Source organism: Falco naumanni, chromosome 10 (genome assembly GCF_017639655.2).
Source record: "Falco naumanni isolate bFalNau1 chromosome 10, bFalNau1.pat, whole genome shotgun sequence".
NCBI classification, from domain to species: domain Eukaryota; kingdom Metazoa; phylum Chordata; class Aves; order Falconiformes; family Falconidae; genus Falco; species Falco naumanni.
In genome coordinates, this window is record NC_054063.1 from 19,628,417 (window position 1) to 19,644,888 (window position 16,472).

A 16,472-nucleotide genomic window follows, 5' to 3' on the forward strand; every position below is an offset into this window, starting at 1 on the left:
GAAGTGAAGGGGGCACTGGGTCACCCAGTGCTGTGGGACTAAGAAAAGGTTAGCAGGGAGAAGTCTTCAGCCCATTTCACAAAGAGAATAACCAGAGCAACTTTGTTTCAGGATACAAAAGTGAATGCAACCATTGTAGCCCGTGAAGATTTAAGTGCTAGTGATGCTGACCTGGACATCATCTTTTATGAACTTACGACAAAATTGCCGGTGAGCATCTTTGGGGAAAAAATGGTAGCTCTGGAGAAGTCTTTGTTTTTAATTCAGAAGAGTCCCAGCTCTGAGGGAAGGTATTGCACTGTATTGCATTTAGTTCCCTGACAGCTTCTGGAAGCAGTACAGCTGTTGCAAAAATCAAATGTTTGTTTTGTTAGCAGAACAGTGCAACCAACACGTCAGATATTGAATTGTTTTACTGCTCACACTTTTATTACACTGTACAGATTAAACTTTCGTCTAGGATACTCTGAGCCATATGGTCCAGGGAAGCCTTCTTGGGATGGTCTGTAAACATATCAGGAGATACCTTTGTACCTCACAGAGTTTAGAATTGTGCTGAGTTGGATAGGGAAAGGAGTTATTGTCCTGTTCGCCAACAGTGCCCATGCAGAGGGGAAATAACATGAGCTGCCCAAGATCACACAAGAAGTCCTTTGCAAAGCTAAAGACAGACTTCACTTTCCCCGGATCCAAGTTTAGTGCCTTTGTTTATTTGCTGTTAAGGGGTTTGCTTGGTAAACATGGGAAACTGACTGTATGTACAGTTAAATGGATGCCAGCCTAGAGTGCAAGGGCCTGATGGAAACAAAACCAAAACCAACCAACCAACCAAAAAAGTAATTAAAAGAATAACAAAATTTATATCTACATTTAAAAAAAACATTGTGGAGTGAACAGGCAGTGTCTGACATTCTGCTGCTATTACCTCCATAACTCCAGAGGTGTGAAGGGTTGTGAACAGAAACCACGAGTTTTTGAATTTCAGCTCTAGGGTAAGACTTTTCCCTCACATTGGTGTAAATTCAGAGGGATTTAGAAATGCAGAGGAATTCTAGTCAAGACATAAGATTAAAGGAGAACCAAAGCAAGTGTAGAAGGCTATAGAGTAAAATGCAATGTATGTTATTTCAATTTGGCTTTATAGTTGCTTCCAAAGTTCAGCTGTGCTAGCCTAAGGCAAGTGATCTTGACGGTTCTCAGAGGCTACGCTGTCTTTGATCTGTTTTGTGCATGGATGTGAGATTTCTTGGCTGTCATGGACCCAAAATCAAGCAATGTTGGCAACCTGTTGAATGTAGGAAATAAATGAGGTGAAAGATTTCACCCAATACCTGCTGAGTGGGTAAGCAGGCAAAGCAGGGGATCTTGGAGAATAAAACTCATGGGAACACAAACAAACTTTTCTGACAAGCTAGGCAACTCCTGCGTGCAATACCGAAGATTAAATAGTTCTAGCATTCTCACACTGCACACACCCCACCCATCCAACTCAGGTCCCCAGGATTAAAGATCTTGACTGGGATGACAAACACAGCAATGAGTAGTATTTTGGACAGTTCTGTGACCGAGATTACTAGCAGGTTTTTCCTTTTCCCCCTGCCAGGGCACAGATGGTTATTTTGCCATAAAAGGAGTTAACAACCCAGAAATTTATTTACAAAAATCATTGGACTATGAGAAATTTAAATCGACAATGTTGGTTTTGTATGCAAGGGTAAGTTCTTCAGGAGGAAAAAACGCCTCATTTGCCCCAGTCTCTCATAATTGAAAAGTAAGTATGAATGGGGAATCTCTGGGATGGCAGGAGGGAGGGTGGATACTGAGGGAGGTGAATTCGGAGCAGCCTTCCACCCTCCACAATTACACAGTGATAGACTACTTGCATACAGTTCACCTATGTCAGCAAAATAAGATAATTCACTGCTTTAGCTAATCTCACATAAACTGCTAAGCCTTTGACAGAATACAGTCAAGACAGCTAAAAGACCCTGGCCCACTGGCTTTTGCAGATGTGTTCTTTTGGCAATAAAACTTGCATCTCACGAGTATGCTTTGCCTTTGGGTACAGGACAGGCCGGTGGGCAGCCCTGACACCACCAACACAGCTACCACAACAATAAATGTATTTATTGAGCAAGCTGACACCAAACCGCCATGGTTCCTACCTTGTACCTTCATTAACACGGAAAAGAGCATTTGCATCAGCAGACCCTATACTGGGCGGATCAATATCTTCGAGATGGCGGTAAGCAGGCATGATCAAGCAGTATCCTTGATGCTATTCTCAAACAGTATCCAGATGCTATTTCCAGTGGGTAGTGCCTAATAATTTCCATGAGCTCACGCTGACCTCCAGTCGTAAATGCAGATGGTTCAGCATGACAGGGAGCTTTCATCATCGTGGAAAGTGGAGGTTCCCCTACCCCAGGCAGCGCTGCTTATCCTTGTTCCTGCAGCACATCACAGGAGAGGCAGGAGCTGGAAAACCCTTTGCTCTAGGCTATCTTACCTCTGCCCTGTTACAGCCATCTCCCAGCAATAAATGCCATTCTGCCCAGACAAAAGCACCAGAGCCACATTGGGATGGGAGAATGCTGCAAACGCTAATTTGGTGCTGTAGTGTGGCACGTAATGCTTTGCCTTGTTATTGCAGATGGAACCACTCATCCTGGAGCCAGGGCCTATCTATGCTATTGATCCTGACTACACTTTAAATGAAAAAATCGTGTACAGCATTGTTGGTGGTGAGTAGAAGTCATCACCTTCCACAAACTGGATTGCTCATATGTCCTCTGCATTACCTGCCAAGAGGAGATATGTTTCAGAGCACTTGAGAGTTGAGGGCCTGAGGATTTACCCTTCTGTTTCTGCCACAGAAACCTAAATAGAACCACAGAACAGAAGAAACAGACTGTGCAGAGAGGAAGAAAAAGAGAATTACAGTCCCACAAACCAATCGCAATGAAATCTGTTTCAAAAGGACTTTGTTTTTTGGGGAGGAGAGACATGTTTTATCTTTACGATTTTAGGCTTGATTTTGCTAGTCTGGTCACACCACTTTCATTCAGTCTTTGAGCTGAACCCGAAATTCCCACATCATCAGCATATCTTCCGTTCATTGTCAAGAATTATGTTTTTATTCCCCAGCACATTGTCACTATCTAATCTGCCCTGTTTAAGTCTTGATTTCAAAGAGATTACTTGAATACAGTCAACTGATTGCCCTATCATTGACTGGGCCATTTATTTCAATCAAATGATTTATTCTTTTTGTTGGGTTTTTTTTTAACAATAGTGGGGTTTTGAGTAACTATCAAGACAAAGGTAGATCATATTGGCCAGGTGGAGGGATCACTTATTCATCTCCCTTTATCTATGCCAGATGGCACCACATCTGTGAATGTCCTTCTGATAATAAATACATTAAAGAAACCTAAATTCCATGGGCATTTTGGATCTAGCATGTCCTCCCTACCCTACAGTCAACAGGGAACCCCAGACTGGAGGGTCCTTGTCTAAATACAGCCTGCAGTGTCTCAGAGTGAGGAAGAGAACTGAAAATTTTCCTTATATTTTAATGTATATCCAACATATATGTTCTTAGGATTCAAACACAGATTAGAGATGTAGGAAGCTGATTTCTACCCCTACATTGATACCAGGAGGTTTCTGTGTCTAGGCTCCTGTAGTTAGTAAAAAGAAATAAGCATTTCCAGTGCAGAATGTAGCTCATGTTGAGGCCAATGTTCACAGTAAGTTGGACAAATCATGCACAGAGATGTTTTCTCTTCACAATATTGGTAAAAATATCAGGTACAGATGTCATCCCTTTAGATGCCTAGAACTATTAAAGCCAAATCCCCACTCAACTCTTCTTTGTAGATTGTTTTCTTGCCTTTAAAATAGGAATAATCCTTCCATTATGTCTCCTGAAGTGCAGTGTGTGTTCAGTTAGTGTTTGGGTTCAGGTTAGGGTTAGGGAACTGGAGACCTCTAGTCCTAAAATTGCACCAGAGTCTCTAGGCTCTAGGCATTCAGTGGAATTTAAGCTGGCTATATCTGGGCCTAGGCACTGAAAATGCAAACTGTTTCTGCCCTACCTCATCTAGTTGGGTTCACACACATCTTCTCGACTCTTTTTGTCTGTTGAGACCCTCTGAATCCCCGGGCAGCACTCCCAGCCCTTGAAGCAGCCAGGCAGGCAAGGAAAACTGCATTATGCCCTGGGGCTATTGTCACTAAGATGTGAAAAAATGAATCAATGAGCTCCAGGTCACCTTATGAAGGTATCTGATAACTGAATAGTTTTTCCATTTTCTTTAGGGAATACAGACAAAGTATTCTCAGTGGATGCAAACACAGGGAATCTAACTATGAACAAAGCAGCAACCACCCCAGACTCATACATACTGCAAGTCATGGTAAGTCTGATGATGTTGCAGACAGCAAGCCAGCATAGCTGGCTTTCTCGGAAGCAGCAGTCTTGATGTGACAGGAGTCAACTACATTAATAATCACTCAGTTACACCCTTCCTTTTGGAAGTGCCTGGTCTTCTAAGACCAGTGTCTTATATCAACTTCCTTGCAGAAGAGGCATTTTCCCTTTTGTGTGGGTTGCAACATCAAAGCTAATGAACTGAATCACTACATCCTGCTGAGTTGAAAGTATGGAGGAACATTACTGGAAGGCTTTCTTTAGGCACAACTGGAGCTTGTGTTACAGTAGTTAACATAACCTAACCCTAGAGGCAAGCTCCTCTTTTGGCTACAGCTCATGAGGAAAGGAGAGAGTTAAAAATCACTTCCTGCACATACATACCCAGGAAGATATGGACCTTCAGGCAGTAACTGAACTGACTCAAACCCTCACAAAGATGAGCAGACTCTGCCTGCTGGTGCCGGAATCTCACTGCTTTGTACTGGAGCATGACAATTTTCCAGATGTGGCCCTTATGGAGGGTCATATCTAGACTTTGGGGCTAGACCAAGACTGGTTGGAGGGCCAAAAGCAGAAGCAAGCTAAAACACAAGGACTCCAAACCACAAGGCCACCTGTGACAGGCCTGGCTTAAAGCTCACTGAAAATGATGGAAAGAATCCCATGGGTTGCAATGGGCTTCAGGTCAAACCTATTCTTTTATATCTCGTCACTAACAGGAAAAGGCTAGCATCTCTCTCTCTCTTTCTTTCTCTCCCACCAGGCCACCCAGGTCAACAACATACAGAAATACTCTGTAGTCAGTGTAGAAATTAAGGTCATCAATAAAAGTTATTATCCACCGTACTTTGCGAGCAGTATCTACCACGGGACAGTATTTGTTGGTCTGGCCCCAAGAAGCTTTGTCTTCCAAGCTGGTGATCCTTCAAGGCCCCTGATGATAACAGCAGCGGATGATGATTTCCCTGACGTAAGAAACTGAAAATGCACTGCATTCTTTCTCACTGCTTCAGACTTAAAGCAGAACTCTAGTGTTCTGTATTATAATTCCGCATAGACCAAAACCACTTTTGGTGTGATATAATGTGGAGAAGCTGCTGGACTCCTCTCTTCCAAAAGGCAGTCCCACACAGATCTATGTAGGTGAGCTGATCTGCTGCAAAACAGCATGCCAAGTAAAGCCAACAGTTAGCAGATACTGTGAACAGGTCCACATCTGAATTAGGGATGGGTAAAATGTTTCCTTGAAGATTTCAGTGTGGCAGGATCCTAGGTGGAGGTGTCCTCTGTCTGCCAGGTCAGGGAAAGCTATTTGTGGACTGGCCTGGGAAGAGGAGCTTGTCCAAAGACAGTAGACTAGCAAAGACCTGCAGTCCTGGACTAGAAATTGCTAACCTTCTCCCTGTAAGGACTCATTTTGAAAGAATAATTCCTGGACAATGAACGTACTGGTAGAGCAAAAGAGGAAGAGCTTTACTGATGAGCCATTCCCATCCCACCCTACTAAATAAAGAAAATAGTGCTAGTTTTATTGATGCCAAGGTTTCCATAAAAGGACTGGGGACCTAGAAGAGGAATAAAAACCTAAACACAAAGGAAAAAATTGTGCAGACCTCCATACAAGTATAATTCTCCACGTACATCCTCCTTTGACATTGTATTAAAGGCAGAACTGATCAAATTTACAAGGTCCCTTGCACAGATATGTTTTTCTTGGGCATATACTAAAGATGCCAAGACAAGCTGGGTAAGACCTGGGGTTTTTTTGCAGGCAACAATTTTAGGATGCATTCTTGAACCCTGAGCAACAGGGTGAACACAGTTGAGTTCAGCCTTTCTCACGTCCTCAGTCCAGATTTATTTATTGCACTATACACCAGCTCATACTTCAGGTGTATTTGATGAATCTTGCCAGTGGGTAGTTATGAAGATGCATGCAAAGCACAAAGAGTGTGGTTTAATCATTTACTCTTCTGGCTTTTCAGAAATTCAACCCAAATATTGAGTACTACATAAAAAACAGCACCGATTTCATCACAACAAAAGATGGACTTATCCTGACAAACATGATGCTGCAGTCACCGGGAACTGTAACCATTGAGGTAGGGTAACCGTTTCTTCATTATCTTGCCACGGTTGTGGAAGGGATAGTTTCTAGTAGGGAAGCACCAAGGGTGGAATTCCATTAGGTAAGGGATATAATGAAAGGACAGTCCTTGCCCCAACCCTCTGCATCGTAACTGCATTGGAATGGAGGGACATGAAGTGATAGCAAACTTACTTTGTGGGATACAGGCTGTATCTGGTGCTAGCTGTAGAATTGTTTCTCCAGTCCTGTGGAAAATATTCCTGGAGACAAGCACAAAGTCAGCTGGGGAGATTTTAGGAGCCCCCCTCCCACATTCTAATTCTGATTAACAAAAAAGGAAGGTGAGTAAGTGGGTAGGAGGTTGACGTATAGGTATGGGCAGGGTATGATTGCTGGCATATACCCCAGCCCCAAACTTGGAAATCCTTTGGTAAATCCAGTAGATTTTTTTGCTCAGGTCAAAGTAAGTAGTTAATAACTTTAGACTTTCTAAGAAGCTAGATGTTCACTTTGTCCATCTGCCTGCCAGCAACAACTGGCTCTCTAAAACTTGCATAGCACAATGCTGTGCCTGATGGAGCAGTCTGAACCAGCTTGACTATAGCATAGTTTTAGCTACATGGGAGAAAGAGGTGCTAACACATGCTGCTGCCTGCCCCACGCTACCTCATTATCTGTGTACAGCACTGTGCTGCAAACTTGTACACAAGTGATGCACCTGGTTCTGGCCCACGACAGTGAATCATCAGAGCTTTTCCTTCTCTCTGACCAGATTGTCCAGCTATAATGCAGGCTATTATGAGGATGCATACATATATATGCAGGGCTATTGTGAGGCTGTGGTGAGGATATGGACAAGATACTTCGCCCACAGAGGGCCCACCACATGTCCTGAGAGTAAGCTGGAGACCTAGGAAGTCTCTAAGCTATGTCTTTCCCATGTTCATATAGGCTGTTGGAAAAGATGTGGTGAGCCTGCAGGAGGCGAGCACTGTAATCATGGTAGAGGTCATCCTTGCCACAGGTAGGCTGGGTGTCGCTGTTTTCTGCTTTGTGGAGATGATGGGGGAGTCTTTTCTTGTTCTGTGGGCAAACTGGCAATGACAGGTCACACACTGAAGTCTGTGGACTGGGGCTGAGGCCAGCCACATACCTACAGGAGGTTCTGTGGTGGCTATAAGAGAAAAAAAACAACAACCTTATGATGTGGTCACCACACACCTCAAACAGCCTCCTGAGACTTTAAGTAGTGACATGTGTTGTAGCATCTTTTCTTGTTACTCCAAAGCTAATTCTGTTTTATGGGTCAGAAATAATCCAGGATGTCTTATCATGGCAAAGGAGATGACCTGACACCTCGGTACATCACTGCTCCTTTTCAGCTAAAAATAGAGGAAACTGCAATGTTATTTCCCATCTTATGCACAGCAGACAGAGGTTGGCACACTCCCACAAAGCCAGGCATCCTCATGAGCCAAGGCATTTTCTGCTCGTCAGGTCAAGCTCTTATACTCCAAGATTTTAAGGTCTTACCAGGAGAAATGATCCATGAGAAATAAGATAGACATGAGGCTACATAACCCTCCAGCTATCATTTGGTTTTGTTGACATAAAAATAGCTTACACTTCCATACTTCTTAGAAATGACTTTTAAATAGGTGTTATAAATTAGTTAGATTTGAAGCTTATGAAACATCTTGTGCTTTGGATTAAGATGAACCAATATCATGCATTTTCACATCAGGATAGGCAGATAATGCCTAGACTCCATTGGTTTCTACATGATGATGTGTGGTTGCAGTTCCCAGTTGGTGTCTTCTATTACTTCACCCTCTTATTACCACCGTTGTGGGGATTTCAGGAGGAAAAAATTGGGGTCCTGAGTGTAAATTTAGATTCCCTAAAGGTAATGTCGCTTCACAGCTAAAAATAATGACTGCATAAAAATCACCTAAACCCAGTTTAAGGGCACAGTTCAGCTCAGCAGAAAGCTAGTTCAGGTGTCAGTACATGGAGCTGTAAATGCTCCAAACAGATGTACTAACACCTCTTTTAAACTTTTAAATTTAACTTTTAAATGTTGCCCTTGCTATTTAAACCACACAAAATAATTACGCTGGTGACTATGCAAAAAAGTAGATTGAAATTACAGAGTGGCTCAGAACCTATGAGAGGAATTTTGTTTTATTCTATACTATAGCCAGCACCCAGGAATGGCCTAAACAGAGCAGAGATTACCACGTGCCCAGCCAAGCTGTAGGATATTTAACCCTCGGCTCTACGAAGTTGTGTTAAGGATTGTGTGTGCAATGGGTTGGAGAGTGCTTTACTGAGCATTCCAATATCCAGGGAGAAATTAGAGTTGTTTTTAATACACTGTCCCCTTCTGGGAAGTGGTAACTGTACATTGGCCTCCAGTTTATGAGACACCAGTGCCAGACCCAGCTCACATCAGTCTCAGGTGAGTCATTCCACCAAGGTAAGGTAGTTTTCACAGAGGCACTGCATGCTGCACAGCACAGGAATTAAGGGTGGTGGAGTTTCCCATCAGCTCTGTGAGCTGTGGCTTCCTAGGAGTCATGTGTAAGGAGCAAAAATTCACTGAGATCCTAAACCCTCATCAGTATTAATGATAAACTGAGGGTGTAACCAAATGTGGAGGGAATACTCAAAGTCCATTGTCATAAACAGGTCAGCAGGAGAACAAAACCATGTTCCATTAATGATTAAACTTTAAAGAGACTAATTTACAATACAAAATGAAGCTAGAAAACTAAGAATATCACAGAAAACAACAAGCAAGCTGATTAACCCTGAGGAAGTTACTGTCTTTCCACTATAATGTTGATGTCTATACAAATCTGCTTACACCAACCTGTGGCTGAAAGCATAAGCCACTCTGTGAAGGCTAGTCTATACTGCTACAGCTACAAAAGGGCAGGAAAAAGTATCCTGTCCTCCTATTTCTTCTTATGCTTCTTTATTTCTTATTTTAATGTGCTTATCACTATCAGAGGTGATGTTCTGGATTAAAGGAAGCTTTGCGTTTTCAGACACATATGTACAAACACAGCTCATTTTTGCATTCTGGTGTAAATGGGTGAAGTGGGAAAGTAAAAGACCTACTTAGCTTTACTCTTTGTAACATTTGCTTGCCTAATACAGTCATGTATATATTATCTTAGTTAAATCATGGAGTAAAAAATCATCTGTAAATGGATGCTATTTCCACTTCATGTAGCTTGTTGGAAGTTATAATATTCTGTGACTGTTCACCTTAAAAAAGCCCTCTGCTTTTAGGAAAGCAAACAAATGGCCTCTGTGGTATTAAATATATGACTGTCACATTCTGCAGCATAGGATGCTTCTTTACCCTTGAAAAACTGGTTGGAGCTTCTCCCACAATGAAATGCTGTGTTAGAAAAGCAGGCTGCTATTTTTAGGCTTTGTAACACTTTTTTGTTTTTCTTGTAGTTGTAACCTCCTCTGATAAGATACACACTGCTCAGGATATGAGTCTCTTAGGTGGTACACTAGCAGCACTGCTATTAATTGCCTTAGTCTTCCTTGGAGTGATGATACATAAACGGTATGGAAAAGCAGTCACATACCTGGTAAGGAAAAAGGTAAGTGTCTTGTTTGTACCTGAATTTCTTAGTTAGGAAGTGGGATCTGAGGAGGTTCTGAAGCAGGGATGGGCTGTCCAAATACTACAGATACTTGTGTGAAGGTGATGAATCATTCCTGAGACAATGCTTGCAAAGGTAGCATCACTTTGATGTTGTTTGCTGTTGTTTTTTTCCTGCCACCTGAGGCTGGAGCTGTATGGTAGATGATGAGCAGAAACAGAAAGGAGACAACCACAGCTCCATGGATGAATGTGAATGAAAATACAGGATGAATGTGACACATATCAGAGGTAGTCTCTGAAAAACCTGTGTCTGTGCTATAAACCACTGTTCATCCTCCCTCTATAGTAAAAGGAGAGGAAGGTCCCTTCATATCCTATACTAAAGCTTGGGCTTAGGCAGTTGTCTTGCACCTGAGCTGTTTACTTTTGGTGCTCTCAAGTCCCTGGCAGACTGCTTGCTTTGAAGTTCAGGGTGTAATTCATCTGACCAGATGCTGATCTTTGCCTTAGGATGGGACCATCAGGGGCCTAGGCTGCACTGACGACAACATGAGCCCAGAGCACATAGCTCAGGTGAATAACAATAGTCCTTCACCCTGAGATAAACCCCACTCCAGAGTAATATGTCACATGGATGGGTACAAATTATTATACATTGCTGGTGTTCCTGGAATGGTGCCCATGCTTACCTGAAAAAAAACCCCAGAAATGGAGTCTATAAAAAATAGCTGTTCTAGGGAGCCATATCTTTCCCAGGCTTTAAATAGGTCTAACTGCAAAACAAGCTGAAGCTTTCCTGAGCAGTAGCTCAGTCACTTCAGCCAGCCCTTTCCCCTTGCCCCCATTTCTTTTCCTTTCACTGCAGTCACAAGGTATCTCTCCTCTTGTAGTTCTCCAAGGAAATCTCTGGGGATTACCAGAACAAATCTTACCAGCAAGATGAACACCCAGATGTAAGCAACAAAGATCCAGCTTTGCACCAGCATGAGGTGTCAGAAAATGGCAGAGTCCAGCTGATGACACATGTGCTAGAGCAGCCAGCACTTTCCTTGCCCTCTTCCAATGCAAAAAAAATCGATAGCCTCCCAAAGTCTTCTCTAGCTTCCACCACCATCTTTGACCAGGAAGAGAAAGAGGAAGAAGTGGAAGAAGAGACTCAGCATGAGAAAGAAGTGAAGTCTATCCTCAAGACAGACAGGCATGTGGCAGATGATGGCTACAAAGCTGTGTGGTTTAAGACTGATGTGGATCCAGATGCTGGAGAGAGGGTTCAAGTGATTGAGGACAATGCAGCAGATGGTGATGATGACAGTGACCAAGATTTGCAGAAGAATGAAGAGGAGGAGGAAGAAGATTATGACAAGGATGATCACCACAGAGGAATGGGCCTGTCCTTTGCCTCAGAGAGCTCATCACTCCCAGATGCAGAAGTGATAGTCAACACGTCTCTCACAGATACAATGACACAAGATGACACTGATGGATAACGGAAACTGGCCTGTACTCCCCTGCCCCAAAAAATGGGGGAATCTCAGCTGCCTTGCTGATGTGAAGCCCATCTTTCTGCTCAGTAGGGGAAACTGGAATGCAGGAGGACAAGGCTGCCTGTCCTGCTTGCCCGAATGCAGCGATTAAAGCTGGAAGAGATTACAGCTAATTCAATCTTTTAGAGACCCTAAAATACCACTTAGGATTTTGGTGGGGGACACACACATCTCATCTCTCCACCTTCCTGCCTGTTCCCCCTGGGGCCCCTTAGATCACTTTTTGCAAACTGGCTGCAGGTACAGCAGAGATGTAGCTAAAATGACTTTGAAGCAGTTCGCAATAGCGGTTCAGTTACACAGCCCAGTGTTCCTCTCATCTTGGTGGGTAAATAAGCCAGCACTGACTGCTTGGCTGCCAGTGTTTTAGGGTGTTACACTTTGATGCTGGATGTAGGGTGTAAGCCAGTGCAAGTCACCCTGACCCTGTGACTGTATCCAGGAACTCACTTCAGGGCTTGGCTCTGCTCTTCACTGTGCCAGGCTCTGTGCTCCCAGCACAAGCAGCTGGCATGTCCCACCATGGTCCTCGTCCTGTCAGCAGCCAGGAGTTTATATGCTCAGAAGCTGCTGTTTCTTCCATCACTGGTTAGCAAGGACTGATCACATGTTCTTTACTGAAGGACTTTGTCATCAATTTTTCTATGTCATAAAACCATTAATTGTGCAGTACTTTAGCTGTCTGTCTCCTATCTGTCAAGGAAAAGAAGAGCTCCTGCCAGGACCTGCCAATAAAATGCTGGAGTATTTCTAGCTCTCTGGGCAGCGATGGGTATCATTCCAGAGGTGCTGGATGTGGGGTCAGTGCATTGTTTCCCCTTGTTTCCCCTGCCCAACAGGGCTCAAGGTGCCACTTCTATTGCTGCTGCTGAAGGTGGAGGTCAGCATTGCCTCCAGGTGCCAGATGTCACCTCCATTTCTCTGCTTCTCTGTCATCTCGGATGCCAGCCCCTTTGCATACCACCTTTCTCCATCCATGGGGAGCCCAGCAGGCTATTTTGCTGGTAAAATACCATTCTTCAAATTTCACCTAGAGCCGAGATGCAGCCCGAGAGCAGAGGTGGTTCATTGAGAGCAACTCAGCTCTGCTGTGCTCAGCTTACGAGTCCAGGCTTGAGCTAGAAAGCCTGCTGATCTCTGGGTTGACTTCATGCAGTGACAGCAGCATAGTGTGTTGGACACCTCCTCCCTCAATTCTCCCTCATCTTTCAGCTTTATTGTCTTCCATTATGGTCCTGCCATAAAGCCCAAATTCAGCAAAGTGAGCACAGCATTTTAAGGTAGTATGAGGAGTAAAGTGTTTAATGCTTTTGTCTAGATTTACATATCCCATCAACTAATCTCTTTCCCCAGCTGGCACCCAAAAGCTGGGCTGATTTCCACTGGCTAAGAATATGTTTGTACGCATTCACATCTTCTGATCTATCAGCACAAAATTAAGACCCTTATCTCATTTTGGGACTAGCTACAGAGCAGACATGGGCTGTTGAGTGTTTAACTTCCAGTGAAAAGCTCAGGAGTGTCTAAGACAGGGATGCAGCAGCAGAACCTTGGGTCACTAAAGTCTATCTGACATTCCCATCTTAGCACAACAGCACAGGATTGCAACAAGATAAGTCTCATGGTACAGAAGCAAAACCAATAAATAATAATCCTGCCTTTTCCTTACAAGCCAATCTCCACATTGCTGCCATTACTCCAGGCAAACTCTTGAGAGAAGGAAACCAACGTATGCCTGCTGGGATCCACATGTACAAATGATTCCAAGGATGCTTTTATCCTCTTGGTCCATACTTTACCTCTGTACATGTCCCTGTCCCAGTGTTGCTGGTGCTAAGTTCTGCTCTCCTTTCTCCAAGGAGTGCTGCTTTTGCTGTGTGGACTTCAGGATCTGCACTTTTGCTGAAAGTGGAGACTGAGATGTGGAAAGCTTTCTTTCTTACTGCAGTAAAGTTATTTGCCAAGAAATTACAAGCGTGGTTTGTCTGGAAAGAGAGGATGGGGAGTGTGCCATCTGCTTGTCACGTAAGCATGACTCCTCCAGTAACTTAGGTTTATCTCCAGCAAACATTTCCCATAGGATTGTGAGAACTCTCCAGTAGCTGCTAATTGCTAGCCCAACACCTTCAGCCACCAGCAAGGGTGAACGTAGAGCCCAGCCTGCCCTCTGCGTTGATGCTACTCACAGGAAGATTGCTGATGGGTGGGCAAAGCTGGAGTGTTTCTACTCTGACCCCTTTCAGGCGTTTGCTTTTTTCAGCTCTGGCTAAATGTCTGAAAATATACCAATGTCTTGCTGTGCACCACGAATCAGCTTTTACGATGGTTCAGTGGTGCTAAGTGCCCAGCTGATTAGGGGTTGTTTTGGCAATGTAGGATTGTGTCCCTGGTCAGTGGCTGACATAACCTTGCTTACATGGAACAAGGGACAATCTCTGTGGAAGCAAAGCAGAAAGCTGAACTAAGCAGCAGACATTGCACTAACGCAGCAGTGAGTGCTCCCTATCAGATGCATAAAGGCAACACACACAGCACCACGCGTTCAAACCCATGTGGATGTGGAAAGAGACAGGAAAGAACACAGGAGGTTTAAGAGAAGGAGCAAAGTGCAGATGAAAGCAACCTGATTTTCACCAGCCCCTCTGCCCCAGTTTTCGGGGACCACTGCTCATTAGAACCCAGTTACTGTTATCCACAGCTGTGTTACGTCAGTTGCAATTGGCCATTCCTGCCTCAGTGCATTGAGGAGCTTTGAATTATTTTAAAGCATAATGACCTGAAAAGTGACTAACTGGCACTGGGAAGGAGAACTGCTGATTGCCAGATCCCATCTGCCTTTAATGAACCAGGAAAAACATTTCTGAGAGAAATGCTGACACAGACAGACCTGTTTACTGAAAGCAAGGGAGAGGGGACAGGCTCAAATTAGTCCTGGTACAGCTGGATATGTGCAGTCAGGTAGTGCTGGTCTGGTATCTAGAGCAGCATGGTGAATTGGGCCCCAGCAGCTGTTACCAAAGATGATAGCCCCACAGTGATGAAGGGACACATAAAGCTCCCCTAGACCAGTTGTCCCCTAAGTGTGCTAGAGCAGAAATACCTCCTCATTTCCTGCAGCATTTTGCTAGCTTTGAGTTTACTTGAGACACAATTTTCCTCTCACTTTTACACTTGGAGACTGTTTTCCTGTGAACTATCCTTCTCTAACTCTTCTTCATATACACCTGGAGAAAGGAAAAATCCTTTTTTGCTTGTCCACAGGACTGTGTCACAGTACCTGTGACCGATGACTGAACTGATTGGTTTCCAGCAGAAGGCAGTTTGTGTGGGCTGACACAGCATAGCTGCTCCATTTCCCTCATTGCTGTGCCATATGTGATCTATTCCTGTCTGTTGGCACACTGTTGTCAGTCTATCTTTTCCCTGCTGCTGTATCGTTTGGGCTTCTGGGAACATGCCTTGGCACACTGATTTATGAGCTCCCTCCATTTGCAATCTGCACTCATCTGTTGGTGCCTCACTTTCCTCTCATCGGTGTGCTTCTCATGCTTTTGGCCTTTTGTTTTGGCATGCTCTTTGAATTGAGGCACCCTCAGTTTGCAATTCTTTGGCTGTTCAGGCTCTGGTTTCTCTCTGCTGGCAAGCAATTGAAAACCCATCAATGTGGCACTTACCTGCCAGGCTCCCTGTTGGGAGTTCATTCCTCTGCAGCCCCAGCTGCTCAGTCTGTCCCCCCACAAGCTTTTATGTTCTTGTTCTCTTATCCTGCAAAACTCCTACCGGAAATACCCAGAAGTTTGTGCTTGTTAAGACAAAAGTTAAACTGCAGCACTTTTGGGGAAAAGTGTTTTCAAACAGTGCCATCACACAGACAGCAAAGCTATCTGTCTTATTCCACACAGCTTGAATGAGAAAGTGAAGGTGCTTCTGCCAACTCCTTTCTGCACTCAACCCTTCCTTCAGGAAACATTTTTATAAGTGTTTGAATTAGTCAAAAGACTTTTGATAAAGCAAAGTAACAAAAAAGTGTTTCAGTAAACTTTTAAATAAATATCATAGGTTCAGACATGAATACTATGAGGAGCACTATGACTTTTCTGATACAGGCATAAAGTTTCATCAGGCACTGGTTTCTACATGGTTCCTTTTCTGTGCAGGACTGAAAAGCATATAAGTGCTTAAGATGAAGTGTTTTTTGATGGCAAATAAGCATCTAAGTACCTTTAAAAGCTAATCTTTAAACTCCAAATACATTCAAATGTTTTTGAAAGTTTAACTACAGGTAAATTTAAGAAGTCATTTTTTACCCCATCCTCAATCAAGCTCCGGTTTTTATTTCTGTACCGTCTTAGAATTATATTTATTTAATCTTTGCAATGCAGATCTTCAAAAAGCCAATCTGGTCTTTGTCTCAGGCTTTGCAGATGACGCCTTTCTTTATTGATTATTTTATCTGATTCTTTTAGTGATGCAAACATCAGCTAGGGTAATCTCTCTGATAGATGCAAACCAGTAAGGAACAGATTACACAGAGCTAGGAATCTTCAGTGCTTACTTGCTGGAGTGAAAAACTAAACCAGAAAAGAACACCAACCTCTAATCATCTTACTGCAGTTTTTCTCCATAGGTTCAAAATATTCTCACAAACTCACGTTGATATTAGCTGAAAGACAGAAGAAGGAGTAAAAACCTGACATATAGTTTGCATTAAGAAAAGAAGCATCAGTTCAAGAATATGGCTTCTTTAAATTTGCCAGACTTAAAATATAC

The 16,472-nt window shown here is 43.4% G+C and overlaps 1 protein-coding gene across 4 annotated transcripts in view; it reads left to right on the forward strand.

Annotated features, from left to right (window-relative positions):
- CDHR5 (cadherin related family member 5) overlaps positions 1–13,874 on the forward strand; it is a 20,561-nt gene extending 6,687 nt beyond the window's left edge. For all 4 annotated transcript variants that reach the window (XM_040607894.1, XM_040607893.1, XM_040607895.1 and 1 more), the window contains 10 exons: positions 112–210; positions 1,604–1,714; positions 2,069–2,245; positions 2,654–2,744; positions 4,324–4,421; positions 5,202–5,408; positions 6,424–6,540; positions 7,479–7,551; positions 10,002–10,153; positions 11,049–13,874. In XM_040607894.1, the coding sequence (XP_040463828.1) occupies positions 112–210; positions 1,604–1,714; positions 2,069–2,245; positions 2,654–2,744; positions 4,324–4,421; positions 5,202–5,408; positions 6,424–6,540; positions 7,479–7,551; positions 10,002–10,153; positions 11,049–11,645 (1,722 nt within the window). In that variant the 3' untranslated portion in view covers positions 11,646–13,874. The remainder of the gene's footprint in view (positions 1–111; positions 211–1,603; positions 1,715–2,068; positions 2,246–2,653; positions 2,745–4,323; positions 4,422–5,201; positions 5,409–6,423; positions 6,541–7,478; positions 7,552–10,001; positions 10,154–11,048) is intronic.
- The last annotated feature ends 2,598 nt before the right edge of the window (positions 13,875–16,472 follow it).